Genomic DNA, 22,960 nt, shown 5'->3' on the forward strand with positions numbered 1-22,960 from the left:
ACACCACACTGTTTTTGAGATAAGCGTTAAACGATAGTAAAGGGTGGACCTTTCTAACATTTTGTTTCATTCAACGAACAAATTCTGTGAATTTCGGTCATAATAGACACCGCCGATAAACATTTTTATTCAGACAGAATAGTTTGTCTATACGTGAATATTACATTACGTTTTAAAAATATGATAGCTATCCTTACCGATATTACTACGGTTTTCTTTTATGAGACTTTGGTCAAAGTGTATTCAAATCAAATTTTGATCAATAAAAGAGCGCAAAACAATTATCACTTCTAAGAAATCAAAAATTCACATCAAAAGCTATTCAAACTCAAGTTCTAAAACTAATTATAGTTTTATCTGAAAGTCCAAAATCAAAATTAAGCCAATTCATCTCTCAGGGGAAAATAAGCGAAAGAATAAGTACAGATAGACATCACATTTGACATATTGCTCCATATATTGTATGCATTTCGATATCACACTATGTTTTAAAAATATGATAACTATCCTTACCGATATTACTATGGATTTCTAATATAAAAGGGCTCATTAAAGTATATTCAAACATAATTTTGGTCAATAGGGGAGCTCAAAAACAATTATCACTTCTCAGAAGTCAAAAATTCACGTCAAAAGCAATAAAAACGGGACGGCGCCGTCGCAGTGGGAACACTCGACGCGGTTTTATTGCTTTTGACGTAGATTTTTGACTTCAGAGAAGGGATAATTGTTTTTTGCGTTCTCCTATAGTTCAAAATTCGGTTTAGATATGCTTAATTCGATTCTCACTTATTGTAAGTCGTAATATTACCATAAAAGATCTGTATCAGCGTTTTTTCTGTGCGGATTTGCATATAAATTAAATAATGATTTAACCGCGGTCGAATTATTAAATCGACAAAAATAAAATATTTGCGTCTTGAAACAACAAATATAAAAACTAAACGCCACGAACTTTTCAAAAACTTGATAAATGTTAAACGATAATAATGGGTAGACCATTCCAACATTTTGTTTCATTCAACGAACGAATTCTGTGAATTTCGGTCATAGTAGATACCGCCAATATTTTATTCACAAATGTTTTTCAAAAGCGTTAAAGCATTTTTTTGTTGATAAAAATAACCAATAGATGTCATTGTAGCTGGGGCTGGGTTTTTTTTATAATACCGCATTTTTTATAATAAAAATTCGAGTGCCGCTGCCGGGGTTTGTCCTGTCAATCCCATGTTTTTTCTGTATTAGCCACTGATTTATACTACTGTTCTATCGTGTTGATTAATATAATAGGTTAAGTTGTTTTTGTTATGGTAATTAACGCGAATGGTTTTTGACTGTCTGCGTGGCCATTGTGAATTTTGTTAAGCAAAGTATCTTTTTTTGATTGTCGCTTTTTACTAAGAATTAGTCAGACAATACTGTAAAATCATAAAAAAAATTTTTTAGCTCCGATGTGTATGTTAACGATGATTATTCTTAAGGGGGGGTCAGCCATAATGGCTTAAGGACCAAACATATTCATATTGTTTTTTTTAGTTTATTATCTATATTCGCCTAATATATGTTTTCTCTTTCTTTCAGATGATAGTAAGATGGTGAAATCAAGACTAAGATAGGCGATGAGTTAGGCAGGCATCCGAGTGCCACATGCTGGGAAGTGAGCGGGGAGGGGTGCGGTGGGAGGTGGGGGACGCATCCCCGCCGCCGCCCACTTCACTCCAAATGGGGTACACGGCGCCTCCGCCCGAACTGGGCTTCATCGAAGATGACACCAGCAAGGAGCCTCGATACGGGCCAGCTCTGGTCGCACCGCCCATTCTCCACCGGGCGCACTCTAGGTACGACAGCACCGCAAGCTTCGCCCTAAACCAACTGATGGGTACCAGGATGCTTCTGTTTCAGATCCATGTCGTCCCTTCCGCCCGAGCCCTTCATGATAATGCGATCGAAGGCGTTGAATCGCAGGGTGTGCATCAACGTCGGAGGGGTCAAGCACGAGGTGATGTGGCGGACCTTAGAACGTCTCCCCCACACCAGGCTCGGTCGGCTGAGGGACTGCAACACCCACGACGCCATCACGGAGCTCTGCGACGACTACTCACTAGTGGACAACGAGTACTTCTTCGACCGCCACCCGAAGAGCTTCAGCTCCATATTGAACTTCTACAGAACCGGAAAGCTCCATCTGGTCGACGAGATGTGCGTGTTGGCCTTTAGTGATGATTTAGAATACTGGGGGGTGGACGAGTTGTATCTAGAGTCGTGCTGCCAGCACAAATACCATCAAAGAAAAGAGCACGTGCACGAGGAGATGAGGAAAGAGGCCGAAAGTCTCAGGCAGAGGGAAGAGGAGGAGTTCGGCCAGGGTACTTGCGCGCAATATCAGAAATGGCTGTGGGATTTGCTGGAAAAACCGACGACAAGTATAGCAGCGCGGGTAATTTTGACGACAATTTGATTTAGATCGATACATAATAATTGATTAACGTCAGTTTTGCATAATATAAAAGTGGGGTATAATATCAATTTTTACATTTCTTCGATATCACAGTTAGCACATTTACTTGCAGAAAAAACCATTATATTATATATTTTAATCACATGCAAGGGCGTTTTTTGATACGTCCATATTTATTACATATCTCGATTCATATTATTTTACATTTGCAAAGAAATTAACTTAGCACAGATACATATAACTTTGATTGACACATCTACGGCTTTGTCCACATTCCGATCAGTATATAAATGCAGATATGAAAATCAATACCAATTAATGTGTATATATTATTATTAATGAGATTAACGAAGAACACTAAGTATTTTATAGCGTAGCATTTTAATAATAATGGGTATGTTTTTCAATGTTTTAATGTCTGGTTATTTAATAATTCAAAAGTGATTTATAAGTTATTCATCGAACTTATAAATTGCTTGTTCGTGTGTATGTTCGACGTGTTGCATGTTTAGTGAATGCACTTCGTGTTCCATAGTCATAATCACTTTTTAAGTATGTTTTTTTTCACTTCATCGTTACAATGGCTGTGTATTTTATGTTTGTTATACTAATATTTTAATCATTCGACTGACACTCGCGTGCGTGTTGGTGTTTTAACACTTGCACACACAAATAAAAAAGCAACTCATGTGTAGGGTAGTAGCGGGTAGGATCGCTTCACTTTATCAAAAACAGTAGTTTACTTTCATTTTAATAATCACGAATTAAATTTTTATGCTACAACAAATTAATGCCAAATGCACAGGCATGAAATGTAAATAATATCTATTGAAATGAAATGGATTAATATATTATCTTTTTAATTTAACTATTTATATTGTTGTATATGATGAAATTTTATGTTTACAGCGTTATCAAATGTGCAATTTAAAAACGAGCAGATCTTTTTCTAGAATAGGTTTTTGTTGATGTACATAATAGTATGTACAGTGACAAATAGCATCTTGCGTTTCTTTCGTTTTGGGTCAACGTGGCTTAAATTGTACTCCGGCAGGTATGGGGATGGGCTTGTGCAATATGACCAGTCACTGCATAGTGTCATAAAAAATCGTTTTCGCATATGGCCGCGTTGTTCTCGTACACCACGGTGACACGACCACAATGCGGTCGGGATTCGAAAACGCTATCAGATACATAAAACGACACTAATCAACATTTTTACTAATACTACGCACAACTAATTACTTAATATTTATATATATATAAATATAATTTTATACTAACACAACATTTATGTCTAAAACTAACAAATACTAACAGCCATAATCATATCTATGCATTTGTGCTTAGCTTACTTTTTATTACTAAACATATTCGCTCCACATTACACACCTATACATACTATTATACATGCTCGCGTTTCCCAAACTATATTCTGCGGCCTGAAATACATATAATAAGTAAAAATGGGTGCTTGTAAAAAAATAAAGGGTAAAAAGGATTAAAACAATTTTTGACAGGACTTGTTATTGTTGGTTTGCGCTCTTCTATTGGCCAAAATTTGATTTTTATGTACTTATTAAAAAACGTAATATGCTACATCATTCACACTACTCTCGGCAACAACGCTCGGTAACGAGCGTTCCCACTGCGACGACGCCGATACGATTTTATTGCTTTTGACATGGATTTTTTACTTCTCTTACGTCAAAATTCGGTTTTTATATTTTATTGCTCACTCTTACTCCTCAACACCCCATTAGATTTCTCCAAAGCCCACAGGAAGACCAATTTAAAAACCATGCTTTAAAAATATGATAACGTTTTGCGAACGTACTGAATCATATTTAAATTTAAAACCCCACACTTTTTTTAGAATTTCCCCCGCTCCCTTCTTATCTATACCAATTTCCTCTAAAACTCACAGAAAAGTCGTATAATTCACATTGGAGGCAAATACACTATGAAAGCTTATCAAATTTCGTCTCAATTAAAAAACATTGACTCACACCTGCTTTTAACTTTTAAATTTATTTATTTTAATACAAAATGTATCAAAATTTCAATGATGGTTAAGTTTTAACTTATTAATATTGACAAACTCATCAACTTACTATGATGATAATATTTTATATATCAGTGCTAGCAAAATTGATGTTTTAATATACAATAAGTAGTTCAATGATATCTTATTGACTAATAAAATATTTGATTTAATTGTTTATCGTATCCCAGTAGTTGAGAAACTTTGCTTTAAATTAAATAGTAATTATTTCTTCAATCAAAATTTGTGTTAAAGTAATATAAAATAACGCTATAGCACCTGTAAACCATATTTTACTACACATAAATATTAGCCGGTCCAAGAAAATATATAACGCCGTCTGAAAAAGTTTGGGAAACAGTGTTATATGCTAATGATATCGCTTCATTGATGAATGTTGTCATTTAACAAATCATGCTAAAGTTGTAAGCTAAATTATTACATTTGTCGTAGAAGAGTTTAAGAGTGTAAATATTGATTTGTAAATATATATTATCTGAAATTTCTTGTTCCAGACTATCGAATGAATATAATAAATATCTATGTAACTAAAAAGCAATGTTTGACATTGGATTGGTGAATATATGATATTTATATATGACAATCTCTACGACATCATTGACGCTATATACTATATATTTTATTAACTCTATACACACTGACACAATATACATTACTATACAAAACTGCATAGATGATAAATATATATCATATATATACAAAAATCATACTAACAACCAAATGTACAGTGTAATCACATATGTCCATGTACTTCATTATGGAAGCTTACAGCTATACTATTTATACTTACAATATCACAAAATGTACATAAACACGCTTGAAATGTGTTGAATGAATGTGAAAAATATATTATTATATAATATGTATGTTGAAATTTTCATGAAAAAAATCGGTGCACAGATAGTATGTATCAGTGTGTGCCTTACAGGTGATTGCTGTCATCTCTATTCTCTTCATTGTGCTGTCCACCATCGGGCTCACGCTCAACACCATCCCGCAGATGCAAGTGTACGATGACAAGGGTACTGTTATAGACAACCCGCAATTAGCAATGGTGGAAGCTGTTTGTATCACGTGGTTCACGCTAGAATACGTCTTGCGCTTCAGCGCATCGCCCGACAAGTGGAAATTCTTCAAAGGTGGACTGAATGTAATCGACCTGTTGGCCATATTACCGTACTTCGTCTCCCTGTTCCTACTGGAGACGAACAAAAATGCGACAGACCAGTTCCAAGACGTTCGTCGGGTAGTGCAAATATTTCGGATCATGCGAATCCTAAGAATCCTAAAGTTAGCTCGTCACTCAACCGGATTGCAATCGTTAGGTTTCACGCTGCGCAATTCGTACAAAGAACTCGGTCTGTTGATGCTCTTCCTGGCCATGGGTGTGCTCATTTTCTCTTCTTTGGCGTACTTTGCTGAAAAAGAAGAACCTGGAACCAAATTCATTTCGATTCCGGAAACGTTTTGGTGGGCTGGTATCACAATGACGACGGTAGGATACGGTGACATTTACCCGACTACGCCGTTGGGCAAAGTTATCGGATCCGTATGCTGTATATGCGGCGTGCTAGTAATTGCCTTACCCATCCCCATTATTGTCAACAATTTCGCCGAGTTTTACAAGAATCAAATGAGAAGAGAAAAAGCCCTAAAGAGACGAGAAGCCCTAGAGAGAGCGAAACGCGAAGGCTCCATTGTATCATTCCACCACATCAACCTCCGAGATGCTTTTGCCAAAAGCATGGACCTTATAGATGTCATAGTAGATACAGGTCAGTTGAACTTTTAGATACAAACCTTACTCTTTTTCTTGTTGATAACACATGCCATGTGATTCTTATAAATACTATAGTAGTACTGATATAAATTGCCGGATGTATATTCTAAATATATTCACAATCAGTCACCCCTCAATCTATACTGGTACTCTATAATATAATACAATAACAGAAATGCTTGAACTTTAGCACTAGCATGTAAATCGTGAAACTTCCATCAAAATTATACAATGCAACCGACGGTTCACGGATTTCATACAAACGCGCGTAAAACTAACAATTCACCGTTAGAGTAAAAATAATATAAAAATCACTACGACCCGGATACTGGGTGCTAATGATGCACGGTTTTGTATACATAGTTACAGGAATCACTTTAGAGCTCGTTCATCTGAGATGAACAATCCATTGAAGTATTTTTATATAATAAACTCATATTATTCCTATCAACTATAATTTAATTATTCAATACACCGAATTATCATTATTCATTGTATAATTTATGTATAGTTTATGTTAAAATGTATAATCGATTGCATATTTAAAACAGAATGTAGTTTGTGACTCATATTTCACTTGAACATACGCACTCATGATCACTATTTTGCGCTTGTAAAGAGCTGATCATAAAACTAAAATCATAAAACTGATCTTCCTTTCATATTTACCAACAGAAATAGTGATTAAAACCACTCAATGTTTATATGCAACAGTGGTGTAATAGAAAATGTGTGTTGCCGGAAAGCAATTGATTACATACCAAAGTAAAAATCAGCAAAATCGATCAAGCGTCTTCACGCTTGCACCACCTCGCTTTGTAAAACAGAAGAAATACGAAAATCGGTCATGAACTTCAAATGTATTGAGAGAAGCGTTAAACAATAGTAAAGGACGGAACATATTGATTGTCTATTTAATGTGGAAGCGCCATTTACAAATACATTGACTATGTATTAGTAAAATTAAGACAGAAATGGTCCATTGTGTTCTCAACGTGTGCAGCACTTTATTTTATTAAAAATAATTTAAGATCGATAGAAATGTTACTATTTTAATAATAAAACGTTATGTTTTTAAGCTTGATCATAAAACTTGAAGGACGCATTATTTTCAAAAAGCCTTTGTTACGACAAGAAAATGAAAAGAAAAAGTATGACTGGGTTAAAAGACACTTGAAGATTGGTACAATGTTTTATGGTCTGACGAATCAGATCGGAGAGTATTTGTTAGACAAACAGTAAGCGAAAAAAATAACTGTATTGTGCAACTATAAGGCAAAGTGAGTTATGATGTAGGGTTGTTTCTCAATAGATATGATTTAAAAAAAATTAAAGCAAATTTAAAATAACAAGTGCTACCTATAGGCAGACATTTAAACAGGCCAGGTTTTCTTTTCAAACAGGACAACGCTCCCAAACGCTTTTCTAAATTGTGCAGGGGGTTACTATAAATAAAAGAAGAAAGAATATTAAAAAATATGATTTGGCCACACCGATCGCCAAATTTAAATCTAATTGAGCTTATAAGGGATAAGCTTGGTTAGAAAATTCGCCAGCACTCACTATATTCCCAAAAAGCTTTATGGGAACGATTACAGAGTGAGTGGGCTAACATATCAACCACTACATTGAAATTGTAGTTATTAGAATGCCAAGAATAGTTAAAACCGTGTTATCCAATAAGGATAGATTTTTTGACGAAATGATTTTTTTATTATTTTGTTTCAAAAATACTATTTACAATATTGTAATTTTAAGTTTAATGCTTTCATATAATGTTGTTTTTTTAGGATTTATCTAATTTATAATAGGAATATCAACAAAAAATAGTTTGATCTTAAACTTTTGACCGGTAGTGTATATTGCAACAGTTGTATGTCAATATTATTTTGCTATTGTGCCAAATATATGTACGTATGTATATTAATGATACTACGACATTCATAAATAGTAGATTGACAAGCGTTATTTGAGATAATTCTGACAGAATAACTGGTCCTAACGTTCATGACGTCACAAATTAAGGTTAAATTTTAGGCCTTTATAAACCTTAAAAATTTCATTTATTAAATGTTATTAAATTATTTCAGATAATATATTTAATCTTTGCTAATAATACATTGAAATTAATATAGTTATACAATATTATATTAATGGATTGTTCAGCCTGATTCAGATTGTGGTTCTTGTATACACGTATACGCACTCGTGTGTTAGTAGCACCTGTAATCCTGAGCCTAACAATCACTCATATCATCTAACTAAGGCTTGAAATTATTAGTTAACGCTTATTCAATATACGCTGGTCCTGATGTGGTGCACTCAGAGTGTTTTATTCCTTCCCTCTAGGTGACAAGTGTGTTCTCATAGAAGCTACAGAAGACATCAGACGAACAGCTTAGTATACAAACACTAAAAAGACGATCTCCTCACACTCAAGTTAAAATAATTGACGTTGCATATGATTACGGTTTACAAATCAAAACTAAAACTAATTTGAATTGGAAGTTACACTGTGTGCACCCTGTGTATTATTGGCTCTGTGTATTGTGCTTAATTTATTTGTTCCGTGTGGTGGACTTTTAATATGTATTATGTAGATTTGGCAATGTGTTTTTTTGGAATTACAAAAAAAATACCGGACCGCGGTGCCCACCAATGTTCAGTGTAATTTTGAACTCCGATTACAAAGCCCGTCGCTATCGCTTCTTATGTCTATCGCTACTACTACCTACATATTACGAAATCTAGAATGCTTACGTATTTTTTGTGAGGTCGAGCTTCATTACACGGTGACTATACAATAGTATTGGTATCACTATATTGAATAGTTTCATGAGTGATAGTTTCAAGATTGCACATATCGTTGGTACGAATTGGGTGTGGGTGGGGCAGCGGTCCGGGTCTTATTGGCTGGAACATTGACTGAGCTGGATTCTCGCAGGACACAACCTATCACAAGGTGATGCTTTGAGCTTCGAGGGTGATCCGCACCACTTGTCCACCGTTGGTTGCTACAAAACATACGATCATTATGGTCAAAAGCCCATTACAGCAGATCCAATGCAGGTAAGGAGATGCAGCCAATGCTTATTTAATAGACATATGTAAATCTTTAGAGTTGTTTAGAAAATAATGGACAAGATAATAATAAACTATAGTGAGTCAGATGAAAACCTTGTAATAAAGTTTAGATCTTGGATTACTAAATTTCAGATCAGATGATTCTTGAGTAAATAAGTAACAAAATTTTCCTTGTGAATGTAGTGTTTCATAACTACTCCTCACCCTTTCCAAAAGAGAGAATTTCTTCAGTTTTTGTGAAAAAGTATGGCGCTATTCTTTGCTCACTCTCTTGGTTTTCGAATTATGGCAGTGAACCTAAATTTCATCTGCATTAACAATTCTTTATAGGAAGCCATCATAATCTGCTTCAAGCTGAACATATTTTGCACTCCAGAACATCATGGACTATGGGGTGTTCTTTCTTTAAAGCTTCACAATGCCTTCAATCACTCTACAGCAGTTAAAGAAGAAGAGTCTGCTATATAACTCACGTTGTATCTTGACATTTAAAAAAATGCTGTATTGAATTAAATAGATTTATTAATAACACTACTTAATTATTTCCTTAGCGTCTATCATTCATAAGAAATTCTCGCAATACCGTAATTGTGACTAATAATATTAAAGTTTTTGATCATTCTTTCTGACTTCTGGTAAATTTTGTAAATTTACATGTTATAACTAAATTTATTTTTCTACATATGACTTAAAAATTAAATTTAGAGCACAAATCTATTCCAATGATTCATCAGCACTTACCTAAGATCGATTGTTTCTGTGCCATGCAGCTGTAAAAGATCTCTATGTACTCCGTCCAACCAATTTAGTAGCAGTCCACCTTCAGACTTATTAAAAGTTAACCGCTTTGAAGGTCTCGGGTTGTTCATAAGGGACAGATGTCCGGCCCACATAAAACTCTTATTAAAGTTTTGTAAAGACCTGTTTTAGTTTTTCATGATATTTTTGAGATGCTTGTGTATATCACAAAATCTTTTACTATTCTCAGTGTTGATTATTTATATAATATGTTTACCACTGATGTCTCCCATACTCCTAAAATTCACTTAAAACTCATTGGAAAGAGTATTGAAATGATTAAAGAATAACTTTGAAGTAATAGTAAATTTATTTTAATTGTTCGATAATTTTCAGTACACTCTTATGTATCATTATTTACTGAACAACTCAATACAGTTAGACAGCAAAAACATGGTTTTATTTAAAAGCATATTTTATTTTCTTTATATTTTAGGTGAACGGAAATAATGATAAAGAATACATCATGGAGGGAACAAATCCTGAAAAATGCTTGTTATTAAACCCAGAACCCACACCAGTAAGTCACAAATGAGAGCATAAGTGTATGTTTTTTTAATTGTAAATAACTATTAAAATTTTGTATCTAACATTTAGTTCTAATAAATAATTAAAATATTTAGACATTTTTATTTTATGTATATAGTATGTATTGATACACAGTATTAGATTAAAGAAAATAAAAAAAGACAGTAAGAACTCGCCTTGAATCGGTGAACTTCTGATATGATAATACCCTTTTGAACATTTTAACACATACATAATAATTTTCTAACAAACTAATTTTAGGAGAAAAAGCTTCCTGATAAACAATTAGAATTGGATCAACTACCGTCAGAATTTGAATGTTGTTTTTGTACATTCAAGGTATATAACATTATTCAGTGGTGTAAATATGACTGAAAATGATTGAATTTATCAGATTTTTTTTGTTTAATCTCTAAACGTGAATGTTAAAGATTTCTATGTACTTTTAGGGATATAAAGAATTCATAGACGCCGAACACTTAATGCCTTTGCCGACGTCAGATTTTAAACAGCCCGTATGTGTTGAAATGAATTGCATGCGAAGGGAGGGGATCGCCCCTCGCGCAGTGCCGGAAACGGCCCATAGTTTAGATAGTTCAGGTACATCCTTTCTAGATTTTCACACAAGTAGTACACGTCCCATATACACTCATATGTTATATTGCAGATACATTTGCATCATGTCTTATGCAAAATTTTCCTTCAGAGGGCGACATCACGCGGGAGAGCGACTCCAACTTGTATGTGAATCCGTTGGATAGTAAAAGTGCTCCACGGGATGGCGTGACGCAATACAAAGGCGTGAAGAAGAGCACGTCCGGCGATTGCGCTTTGATGTGCGCAAAGAATAATTTTCAGGGGTCGAGGAGTAGTCTGACTCAGACAACAAATCAGTCCATGTTAGGCTCTAGGAGTAGCTTGTCGCCGATGCAGAGCAAGACGAGCATCTTGCAACAAATTTCAGCGGCGAAGTCGAATTTCGCGCAGGAGTGCAAGATGAGTCCGACACAGCCCATTCCGGATTCACAGCCTGTGAGTGACGTTCTTCCGAAGCACAGAAAGACGAGGTTCCAACAGGTAATTTCAATATTGGTATGTGTTATCAAACAAGTAAGTAACAATTGGAGTAACACGTTTTTTAAAAACATTAACAGGAATGGAATGACGACGAAAAACGTCCGCCTAGAGGCATTGCGACCAGAATCATAAATCATCACATTTTCGGTGGTAAAATAACCAATAACTTCATTATTAACTGCATTATGTCATTGTCATTGTATTTTTAATGAAAATATAACTTCTCGCTGTGTGATCTTTAAACGATATTATAGAGTACTTGTTGAATTCACAGGTAAAAATGGCAACAAACGTGGTGGATGGACAGTAGAACAAGATAGCGGTAAAGCAAGATCGATATTGAAGAATAAAGAATCACGCGGTACAGATAGTGAATTATTAATACAAAATGCTACATCTATGGGATTCAACGTAAGTAATGATAATAATTAGTTTTAGAACTTTTATTAGGTCAATTTGGGTTTTGTTAATTTGTGTAGGTTAGATTTGGGTTTGAACAGCAAATTTATGTTTCGCAACTGGCAAATTGAGTTTCATTGACATTTTAGAGCAGCATATAATTTCACTAGCGCCTATCAGATAAATTATATTTTCACTAGTAGAATTATATATAAACTCGTGAAAATGTAATTTGACTTCACTAGTGAATGTATAACTTCACTGAAAAATACACATTCACTGTAACATTTATACGTCGCACGTAAATAAATAATGATAAGTTTGTAAATGTGTATACTTCTACATATGAAAAAGTTGAAATCATATAAATTTACTAGCACCTGTCAGAAATATTATATTTTCACTGGTAAAAATATATATCTACCAGTGAAAATGTATTCCGATATGATTTCACTGAAATGACATTTTAAAAAATATTTTCGAGATAGATTCGAGCGTTTTTTTTAGAATTTCTTTGAGGGGTAACCCAAGAATTTCTGGTTAAAATCAAGGACGTCGTTTCAGTTTTTCCACGGAGGGGGGGGGGGGGGCAAAAGTTGGCAAGTCAGAAGTCGTTTTTTTAATATTTCGAGTATTTCATTAAGTGACACGATTTTTCTGGTAAATTCAAATCGGGGGGGGCGCAAATTTGCACCCCCCCCCCTAAATGCCGTCGGTTTCAAAGGTTACAAAGTTTTTATATAAATTATCTTAAATTCACAATGGTATACAATTTATGCAGTAATTCTTTAGTTCTCGCTGTAGTACTGCATCACAGTCTCCAAGTTGTATCGAAAATAGGGTTAAATTATAGGGAATTTGAGTGACCGACTGCCTTAGCTAAATTTGGTCAGATAGTTAAAGGAAAACAGCTGCTTTCTTCAGTCTTTTATGGATCGTTTTGACATTGCATCTATTAAAGTGAGAAATTAAAAAAGGATTCAACTATAATATGTAATATTATTATTTTTAAGTTATGTTGTTATTAGTGAAATAAATAAAATATCAAACTATAAGAATTTAAATATTGATATGTAATTATTTATTTTCAGGGTGATTCAGGAAATGAAAGCTCACCAATAAGAAGAAGCGGCGGAAACAAAGTTCAAAACAGGAACGACATCAACTCGCAGGATCCGAATAAAAACGACACACTAAAGATGGACTGAATAGTGCAATAATTAGACATTGAAACATATCAATGAGTGATTGTGAATGCTTCAAAATTATTTTACGTTTTAATATCAAAAAAAGATGAACATCATTCCATTTACGCAATTAGATTTATTTATACATGCATATATTATATATATATTATTATTACGTAGGTATATTGTTAAGTTTTATTATTTCATTTTCAAGCCAATTTGCATTCAATGTGCTGGTGTAAAATGCAAAATGTCTTAGGAAATTTTGAACACGCGAATAATGTGATATAGCAGGACTGTAACGAGAGTTGTAATATTGAAAAATGTGATTGTACTATGATAATCTGCTGTATATACATAGATAAGTGAATATAATACACGTGTAATACAGCATTAATTTTGTACATATGTTTTCAAAATTCAAAATGAACGTTACAGAAGCTTAGATCACTGACGTGATTGCCTTGTTGAATTTGATTTACTTATTAGAAGCCATTCGTGTCTGTATTTTTTTGCAACAAAAATTAATAGCGATCAATGAAGAACTGGAAGTTTATAATATTTATATGCTTGCAGGGTAGATCATTTCTTTAAGTATAATTGTATATAGACAGTCCCTACTATCTGTGTTATCTTAGTAACCGCATTTCAATTAATCTTTTATGTATTATGCAAAAATCATGACCTAAATCAGATAATATATAAAAATATTATTGTATCATATTTAAAAAAAAGGGACTGACTATATATAAACGTGTTGTTAGGGGTTGTAAAATACAATGGTGCGTAACTAATAATTTGACGATCAAGTTGCGTATTGTTGTTATAGTATATAAATTTGTGAAAGTTACCATTCTGAATGACTAAATCAAGCAATTCGATAAAAAAAAGCAATTATATAAATAATTAAAAAATCTATATGATAGTGATTTTGAATTAAAACCTTATTTTTTTTATTGTTATAATTTTATATTTTGTTGTTATATTTATATTATATACAAATAGATTTTTATTTTATTTTTATATACTGTACATATGTACATTTGATCATAAATTATTTATTTTTCCCTCTTTAATTAATTAAAACATATATAAATATAATTATTTTATAGTAACTGTATGAATTTTATTACATATTATATACATAGGGGTGGCCAAACCAATTTAACAATAATTTATAAAATACCGAATAAATAAAAACTGTTTTTATCGATTCTGATAGACGTTTGTCGAATAAATTTCATTAAGGAAAATAAAATCCTAATTAATCCTATTGAAGAGACATACGACTGAAGATGATTTATTTTTATAATTACCGATATAAATATCATTTCATCTATCGATACATGCTCATCTCACTGTTTACTCTTAAATGTTTATTAAGTATTATCTACGTATATATATATGGCACTCGATTATATCATGTTTAAAATGTTTCATATGAAAAAACTCGATATTGTTTAACAATAGTCAATTATCTTGTTCAAATTGATCTTAGATTAGTGAAACCACATTTAGATCAGTGTTGTTTTTATATATGTGCAATAATACATCCTGTTGATTGTTGGACAAATTTTTTATTATTATAATTATATAAACCGCTACCACGATGGAGTGCGCATCAGTCGATACTGTCAAGATGCATTATTTAACAGTGACAAAGTTAGAGTATCCGACGTCAGTGTCGCTCAAAGTCAAGGTAACCGTTTTATGTTTATTTTATAAAAACAGAACCGATTGTTTAATATCGTTGAAAAAATTGCATAATAAAACAGATCTAAAATTTTTAGCACTCGTGTTTTAACATACCCGTGATCCTTTAATTCAGTGTTGTGTATATTTCATGTTGAAATCAAGGGTCTCATCACGCATGAAACTAAACTACTTTCGGAAAAGTTCAACAAGGAAGCGATCAACTATTCTGTGATCAACAATGCACATATAGAAGTTGACTTGGACGGAATCGAAATGTTGAACATCTTGGCAAAAGAATTTGGGTAAAAATTAGTTATGTGTAATAATATATGTTCTACTTAACCTAATGGTTGCCGATATCTGATATATCAGCTTTTACTACTTCTGTAAAAATTGCTGAATACGTCTTCATCATTGAAAAAATAATCAACTACATTTTTAATGAACTAAAGGGTATTTGCTTCAGGGATAAATAATATCTTTTTCCGAACAAACATAATTTTGTTATATAATACATTGATATTTAGAAAGTAATACCAAAAGGTTCAGCAACCAAAGGGTTAATATATATAATCCGTTCAAATATCTCATCAGAATATTACATTGACCTATAAATAACACTTACATAATATTCGAAAACAACTTGAGTTATTCTAACAAAAAAATTAGCCTCGAGAAGTACAAAAAAATTATCTTATAGGACAAATGTAAATGTGTTTTTTTAGATATATCAAGCGATTTCCATCGATGTATAATTTTTGAATGAACATGAAATGATTGAGTAATTTGGCATTATAATTACTAAAGTAAAATTAGGTGTATCGCGTGTAATATTTTGTACATTCAAAACCACAAATATTTTTTTGCAGTCTTGAAACAAAAATATTTAAGAAAAACATACAAAAAAACGTTGTCAATATAAGGCACTTGATAAAAACATTAAAGAAAATTCCATGTTTTCAGCAATCACATGAATCCTGCACTGATCTTGACAAAAATTAGTGATGTTTTTAATTATTTCATTACATTTTTTTTTAAATTTGCATAATAATAACACAACTACGTCTTGACGTAATATAAATTAAAATTCTGGAGCTTTGATTACTTTAAACATTATTAGAACATTTTTAATTTTTTGATAGCTACCGTAATTTTTTGCAACAATACGAAAATTATAATGTCAATTAGTAAGAGGGAATATATCGAATTTTGTCACAAAGAATGTAACTAAACTAATTTTTGTATGATGTCTATTTAGATACAAAGTAGTTGGACAAGCAATGGCCATGGAGTTATCTTCATTAGGTGGAAGATCATTCCAGATCGAAAAAGTAGTATGGACTCTCGAACAATCCGGTTGTAATTATAAATAAAACTTGTACATTTTAAATTTATTGAAGTTAAATATATTAAAAAAAGTAATAAAGAATATAACAATTTACTTATAAAATAAACTATTTTTCAACATTTAAGTACTGTGCACCTTCCTTTACCTTATACACCTAATAAAAATATGAATATCAACATTTTATCTCTTCAAGTTGATCGGAATGACGTTTTGAACCTAAAAATAATAGAAATAAATATTATTATCAAATAATATTTTATGTAATATAAAATAAAATATATATTACTGTTTGGAAAAAAGCTGATAGCAACTCCGGCGCTTGATACAAAGTAGTTGCGCATTTCAATTGATTAGAAGTAAATTTACGCGTTTCTTCAAGAGCAACTTCCGAGCTCTTACTATCGTTTCCCAACCAGTGTAATTCGCTAGCTTGGTAGATAGCAGCGATAGCTCCTCGGCGTAAATACCAATGTGACTGTAAATCGATTTAATATTTAAAAGATTTGTAATAGATGTATATATACATATGTACTAGTTATATTTACATCAACACTACGATCGCCAGCATAATAACAAATATCATCAGATAGTGACAATAATGCTTCAATATGATTCGGACCCATCTGACTTCCGACCATTATAGATAAAGCATTGCTCCACGATTGCCTATAAGGATTGAGCATCTCCAATCTCGTCACTATCGAATCTTCTAAAAATTTGACACGATTCTGATCATTGACTGTCTTAGATTTCTGTAAAGCAAAATTATATATGATACAGGGATTTTTAATAATGTAGATTCTACATAATTAAAAATCAACCTTCTACATTGTAGAAGGTCGCGTGTTTAGAAATAATATATTAAATAGTAAGTAAACATTTCAAATCTTATTTATAAATCAGTTTATATTATCTTTGTGGCAAATAAAATGTACTATATGTGGCGATCACGTGTGCCATGACAAACCGCTTCTAAATAAAATAAGATAAGAGATGACTCATCGATGGAAGTTTCGACATGTCATTTAAATTGATGAAGTTTGGATTCTGAGAACCCCCTCCCCTCCGCCAGATGCCAGGGTTAACAGATTCAAGCCACAATCAAGAACGCACTCCTCAGTCGCTTAAGATGTACATAAAGCATGCACTGCAAGATACAGCACAAATATTTTGTGTTTATTTTTTATTAAAAATAATAAGCAAAATAACCAAATGCGATTAGTAACAGATTTTTTTTTAAATCATGATATATATTATAAAACTCAACTTTAAATGAATGTAATATTAACTCTAAATTATACTGTCATAGTCAATGTTTTATAGTTGTAAAGAACATATGGTTCTAATATTTTTTTAATTAAACGAATAAATGGTACTGGTCGATTAGTGACAGGCCAACGCTAGGTTTGCACACGAATACCAAAAGTAGTGTTAACATTATTTATTTTTATTTTTTTTATACCGAGTTTCAAAATATTTGGTTTATTCGCAAATATGTATTTAAACTAGAAACGAATCTTATGATTTTAATTTTAATCTTATGTGACCCACAGATTGAAAATCACTGATAAAATAATTTTAACATATGTACCAATACAAGTGAAAACAGTTGATATTTTTTAATTCAAAAGTTATGATATTATTTTATGAAACACAATGAATACCCGTCGGTCGGTCGAGTGTTAAAGACTACTTTTACGCATGCGCCAAATTGCTTCATAATATGTGTGCTTGTATACATGCAGCGCAGCGGTGGCCGGCATAAAACCGTCCAGTAACGATTTTTTTTTTAAATCATGATTTATAAATTTGAAATATATAGTTTTAATACTTTTCAAATTTAATGAATAAATTATATTTTCCATGAAAAATAAATATAGTTCATTTATATTATTTATACCCATTTATTTTCAACAGATGTGATACGATAAATTTGTTGAGAATTAATAAAGAATAGATTAGCATTGATAAACCATCAAAGATTATAGATAAATGTTTTATTATAATACCTCTTTAATCTTGCTTACTAAATCAGCATTGCAGCTTAGAGTGAAATGATGTATTAAATGAGCAGCTCCATGTGGAAACATTCCATGAACCGTTGAAACGTATCCGACTGCCTCAGCTCCGCGTCCAATAGATTCATGAGTCCATCCTGATTCATTGACAAAGCTCATTGATGCCGATAAAATTTTATTTTTAACTTCGTTCAAGTAAGCTTCATCGTCTCTCGCCGACGAATGATGATCTTCTTGAGATTCGGAAGTAGCTTCTTGAGCATTGCTCGATAAGAATCTATTGAGCGATACCCTCGAAAGAAATAGAGGTGTTCGATTTACACCTAATCCGACTTAAAATAAATATAAAATATAATTTAATCAACAAGTTCCGATAATAAATAAAAAATAGATCTATAAGGAAGTGTTTTATTAATATGTAAGAATACAGAATTTATGTTTGTTTACGAGCACTGATGCATTCTTGTAGACGCGACAACAAGCAATCGATCAGATGTAAAGCGTTTAAGCCTGAGTTTATAACTTCTTTTTGATTTTTATTCGGTAGATTATTTAAAACAGATCCCGATACGGTAATAGACATCTTTGGCATTTCCTTATTTTCGTTGCTAAGATCGCGTAATTTGACTTCATAATGAGCTCTTGATATCTCCAAGCCTTTCCTCAATGTTACAAGATAATCTTCTTCGATATATTTCATGCAATCCCAAAAACCAGTGTCGTTAGATTCCGAATCTTTCAATGCTAAAAATCGCAACAAATTCAATACTGAAATGACATAATCGGCCCATTCGACAAGATCGGTTTCAGCACCGTGTTGCAACTCGCAGACAATCCGAAGAAACTCTTGAAGATGTTTACCAATGAACCAAATCACTCCGTCGCTTTGATTTATACGTGATTCTAATAATACATCTTTATATATATTGACAATGTAACCTTTGATCCCAGAATGTTGTAAGGTGGGTATCAGTTTCTTGATTATCATAAACCGACCTTGATCGTCGAATTTCAATATGTAATCTTTCAACAATACCACTGAGCCTTTTCTTACCAATTCTGAGCTACTGTAAACTGCAGTTACGCAAAGAACTCGCACAAAATTATTATATTCAGAAGAAACGAGCAAAGCAGATGATGACAAATTTGGAAGTCGATCAGTTAAAGCTCTCGATAGTTTTAAACCTTTGTACTGAATTAAACTAGTATCTTGCTTTAATAAATAAACAGCAAGGAATAAAACTTCTTGAAATATATAATCAACTGAATATATCTGAGGCAAGAGGGGTGCTGAAAGTTTTTCCGATAGTAATAAATAATAAAGTACTCCTAAGCTGACCGGAGAAAGTTTTTCATCCATGAGAAAAATATCAAGCGACGCATCTTCATAAACGCCGTTTTTATTAGACTTTTTAGGGGGATTACATTTAGTTCTAATGTACGGCAAAAACTTAAATAGATCTTCATTTATACTACAGAGATCTTTGAAGATTTGTTCAACTAAAACGCGAGATTGAGGCTTTGTTTTTCCGTCAAACTCCATATCTAGATATGCGAAAGGTTTGCCTAATAGATCGATCAAAAAACAAATCATAACATCTTTGATTACCGACTTATTTCTATTATTAGAGATCTGATCTAAAAAATAATCATAAAATATAGGTAGTTCATTGTATACTTTTAATATACGTCGTGCATTTTCATCGCAATCCATCAATAACTTAGATTTTTCAGTCAGATCGTTATCTTCGGGTATCTCGAGCTTTCGTATATATTCCGTTATGGTGTTAACACACCATTCAAACGATCTACCGTTCTTGCTGGTAGCTCTAATTAAAGCCGTTTGCAGCGGTTTAAGCATGGCGATGAATTGGGCATCGTTCTTTGCTACTTCTCCCCGTTCGATCAGCTCTAATAAAACTTCTTCAGCGTTAGCTTTCTCCGCCACGATCAACAGCAATTTTTCACAGCACCGTTGCAACGCCGGCCATCTTATTATAGTATCGTTGTCAATTCTACTCAACAAATAAGGGATCAGATCCCAGCAGTTATCTTTGAGAGCAGCCGCGTATCTATTATCATTGGGTAGTTCCAAAGCTTCCTTGAACTGCCCTGCGTCCAAGTGAGCTTTCACGGCGTCCAATAGCTCTTGCGAGAATTGCGAAGGAGTTTCCATCTCTACTTATTTATTAAACTATGTCACGCGACGTTTCTGAAAATTATACACAGAAAAACTCAAAACTCCGCCCACGTTTTTTTTTATACAATTTATGGAACGCATCAGACCGTTAAACAAACATAAATACGCGAACTAAATTTCAAAAATAAGTTGTGTTCCTCTACTAAGATAAGGGCGTATACTTACATTTACAGAATACGTTTTTCATCAACATTTCGTAAGATGAGCAAAAGTCGACGGACACGCAAATACAATGACAGTTACAATAAAGTTGCCATTTAAAAAAATATGTCAATTAAGTCTAGACATAAAATTACTTACAGCATAAATTATTTAAATATTTGAAGATATAATCAATTTTTAATTAAAAATAACCACGAAAACTGTATATTTTATCTAGTTAGAATTTTTAGTTCCACAATTATTTAAAGGCAAATATAATTATTTGGAATCAATCAATTCTAAGTACCTATATGTTGTGATGAATATTTAGAACAAGATATATAAAATGCATGTAAACTACTTATTTATATAGATTAAATATCACAATATTGATTGATATGAAAAAAACAGGATACACAAGATGAGATTTTAAAATTTATATCAACTTTAATTTCTAAACTTTATAAAAAAGAAATACAAATTTAATAACATCTTCAAATTTTTTTATTAATCGAACATTTAATGTATTTTATAAATTAGGAAAAATAATATTATTAAAACGGACGAACTGAACTTTATGCAGCAGCTGGTTCTTTCAATGTAATTTTAGATGTCTTTTTGTACATTTCGGAAGGTACTCCAACGTTTCAGGTTTGAAGACCTGGAAACTTTTTAAGCAAAACATCTAAAGTTGCACCCGATGTGTGGCAGTCGCACAGTCTCGTTGAAACCATAGGTCGTCCACACCAATATATTCAATTTCGTGTTAAAATAATCGAATATTATGCGCCTTTAGTGCTCACCATTGACAGTTAGAGTTTTTTTGATGAAATATTATAGTTTTTCTTTAGCAATCCAATACGAAAACATGAAAGGTAAATCACTTTCCGTAGAAAAAAAACGTTCAAAGCGTTACATGCATTACACTTCAAAAATTTTCCACATTTACACTTATTTGTAGTGTTGAGCTTGATTTAATGTATTGTAAAAGTTAATGAGGCGATTACGCGCACACGTTTCTGAAAATGCACGCGAATGCAAGCTTTCATCATCATTTGGTGACAAAATATTTTTAGTCCGCAAAATGGCAATGAAAAATCGTTGATTTTTTAATCAGTCTAAGTTAGACATTCGTTGCGAAAGCTAGATGCGGATTTTTTTCAAATATATTTTCAATTATAGTAGTATATGTGTAAAATTAAACATTAATCAAAGAGTATACTTTTAACAATACTTTTTCAAAAATCACTAGGACATTTAATGTTTTAAAATACTTTGTGCTTTCAATAGCTTTAAAAAGTGTTGTGAGGTTGTCCAAAATAAATATGTATATTCGGTAAGTGCCAAAATATTTCAATTACAATCATACAAACTATTAAGCAAAGATACGCTAATATCTGTAGCTCAAAAACGAAAAAAAACAGAAGGAAATAGAGTAAATCTCGCATAATCGAACAAAATTTCAGAATACGTTTTTTCAGAAATAAATATTGAACAATGTGTGAAAAATAAGAAATATATAAGTGAAAGATATTACGCTCAGACCTTAAATACGGCTTTAATAAATTTAATACGGGGCGTTTTTCTAGGCCTTATTTGATTACTGATTTTATTTTGAAGAATTGCAAAGTCAGCCTTTCTGCTCCTCTAAAACGTTTTGATATAATTCTCAAAATGTCATCATTTCCTGATCTATGGAAATGTACAAAAATCACCCACCTCTATTCATAAAAATGGTGTAAAATTGTATATAAAGAACTATAGACCAGTTCCAGTGTTGTAAAAGTATTACAACTCGAAAAATTTAAATTGCACGTTAAAGAAACATGAAAATTCAAATGATCATTCAGCAAATTTATAAATTTAAATCAAGCTAAACTTGGTTAATATAAAATCATATAAAAACATAGTGACTATGTATTGCATAATGTGACCCATTATGGTTTAATTGTAGACTGTGTTATACCTAAAGAAGAGGCAATTTCTAAGCTATGTCTATAGTTTTTCCTAATAATTCTCATGGATGTAAAACAAGTTTTGCAGACGGAATAACTTTCAATACAATTTTAGAATGCTCAGGATATTGTACATTGACATGTATTCAAAAAGAGGATCTTCAACCATATGCTAGCAGCAACATTTAATAGTTTGTCTTGCAAAGCGACATTTAAATTTGTCTATG

General features: G+C 32.4%; 3 protein-coding genes across 23 annotated transcripts in view; 2 read left to right on the forward strand and 1 right to left on the reverse strand.

Moving 5' to 3' along the window:
• Nucleotides 1–13,421, forward strand: part of Shab (potassium voltage-gated channel shaker cognate b) — a 59,722-nt gene extending 46,301 nt beyond the window's left edge. For 7 of the 21 annotated variants that reach the window (XM_088205430.1, XM_088205428.1, XM_088205427.1 and 4 more), the window contains 11 exons: nucleotides 1,582–1,838; nucleotides 1,903–2,437; nucleotides 5,452–6,298; nucleotides 9,248–9,372; nucleotides 10,622–10,705; nucleotides 10,975–11,052; nucleotides 11,163–11,313; nucleotides 11,381–11,790; nucleotides 11,868–11,940; nucleotides 12,065–12,201; nucleotides 13,281–13,421. In XM_088205430.1, coding sequence (XP_088061556.1) covers nucleotides 1,648–1,838; nucleotides 1,903–2,437; nucleotides 5,452–6,298; nucleotides 9,248–9,372; nucleotides 10,622–10,705; nucleotides 10,975–11,052; nucleotides 11,163–11,313; nucleotides 11,381–11,790; nucleotides 11,868–11,940; nucleotides 12,065–12,201; nucleotides 13,281–13,397 — 2,748 coding nt within the window. In that variant the 5' untranslated portion in view covers nucleotides 1,582–1,647 and the 3' untranslated portion in view covers nucleotides 13,398–13,421. Of the gene's footprint in view, nucleotides 1–1,581; nucleotides 1,839–1,902; nucleotides 2,438–5,451; nucleotides 6,299–8,652; nucleotides 9,373–10,621; nucleotides 10,806–10,974; nucleotides 11,053–11,162; nucleotides 11,314–11,380; nucleotides 11,791–11,867; nucleotides 11,941–12,064; nucleotides 12,202–13,280 lie in introns of those variants that run through there. The other 14 variants (XR_015812634.1, XR_015812630.1, XM_088205435.1 and 11 more) reach the window with 13 other exon arrangements.
• A 1,517-nt stretch (nucleotides 13,422–14,938) lies between these two features.
• On the forward strand, nucleotides 14,939–16,536 carry LOC148237509 (uncharacterized). The gene is made up of 3 exons (XM_088205440.1): nucleotides 14,939–15,075; nucleotides 15,234–15,373; nucleotides 16,330–16,536. Exons 1-3 carry the CDS (start codon nucleotides 14,986–14,988, stop codon nucleotides 16,442–16,444), a joined length of 345 nt encoding a protein of 114 aa, XP_088061566.1. The 5' UTR covers nucleotides 14,939–14,985; the 3' UTR covers nucleotides 16,445–16,536.
• LOC148237510 (glomulin-like) lies at nucleotides 16,455–20,883 on the reverse strand. Its single transcript, XM_088181330.1, has 6 exons — nucleotides 20,803–20,883; nucleotides 18,885–20,649; nucleotides 18,429–18,769; nucleotides 16,965–17,171; nucleotides 16,706–16,894; nucleotides 16,455–16,635 (listed from the first exon to the last, which is right to left on the reverse strand). The coding sequence occupies exons 2-6, from the start codon at nucleotides 20,611–20,613 to the stop codon at nucleotides 16,600–16,602; spliced, it is 2,502 nt and encodes an 833-aa protein (XP_088037456.1). The 5' UTR covers nucleotides 20,614–20,649; nucleotides 20,803–20,883; the 3' UTR covers nucleotides 16,455–16,599.
• Nucleotides 20,884–22,960: the final 2,077 nt, after the last annotated feature.

Source organism: Plectrocnemia conspersa, unplaced genomic scaffold, assembly GCF_051122295.1.
Source record: "Plectrocnemia conspersa isolate PC_06_02 unplaced genomic scaffold, ASM5112229v1 ptg000002l, whole genome shotgun sequence".
Lineage (NCBI taxonomy): Eukaryota > Metazoa > Arthropoda > Insecta > Trichoptera > Polycentropodidae > Plectrocnemia > Plectrocnemia conspersa.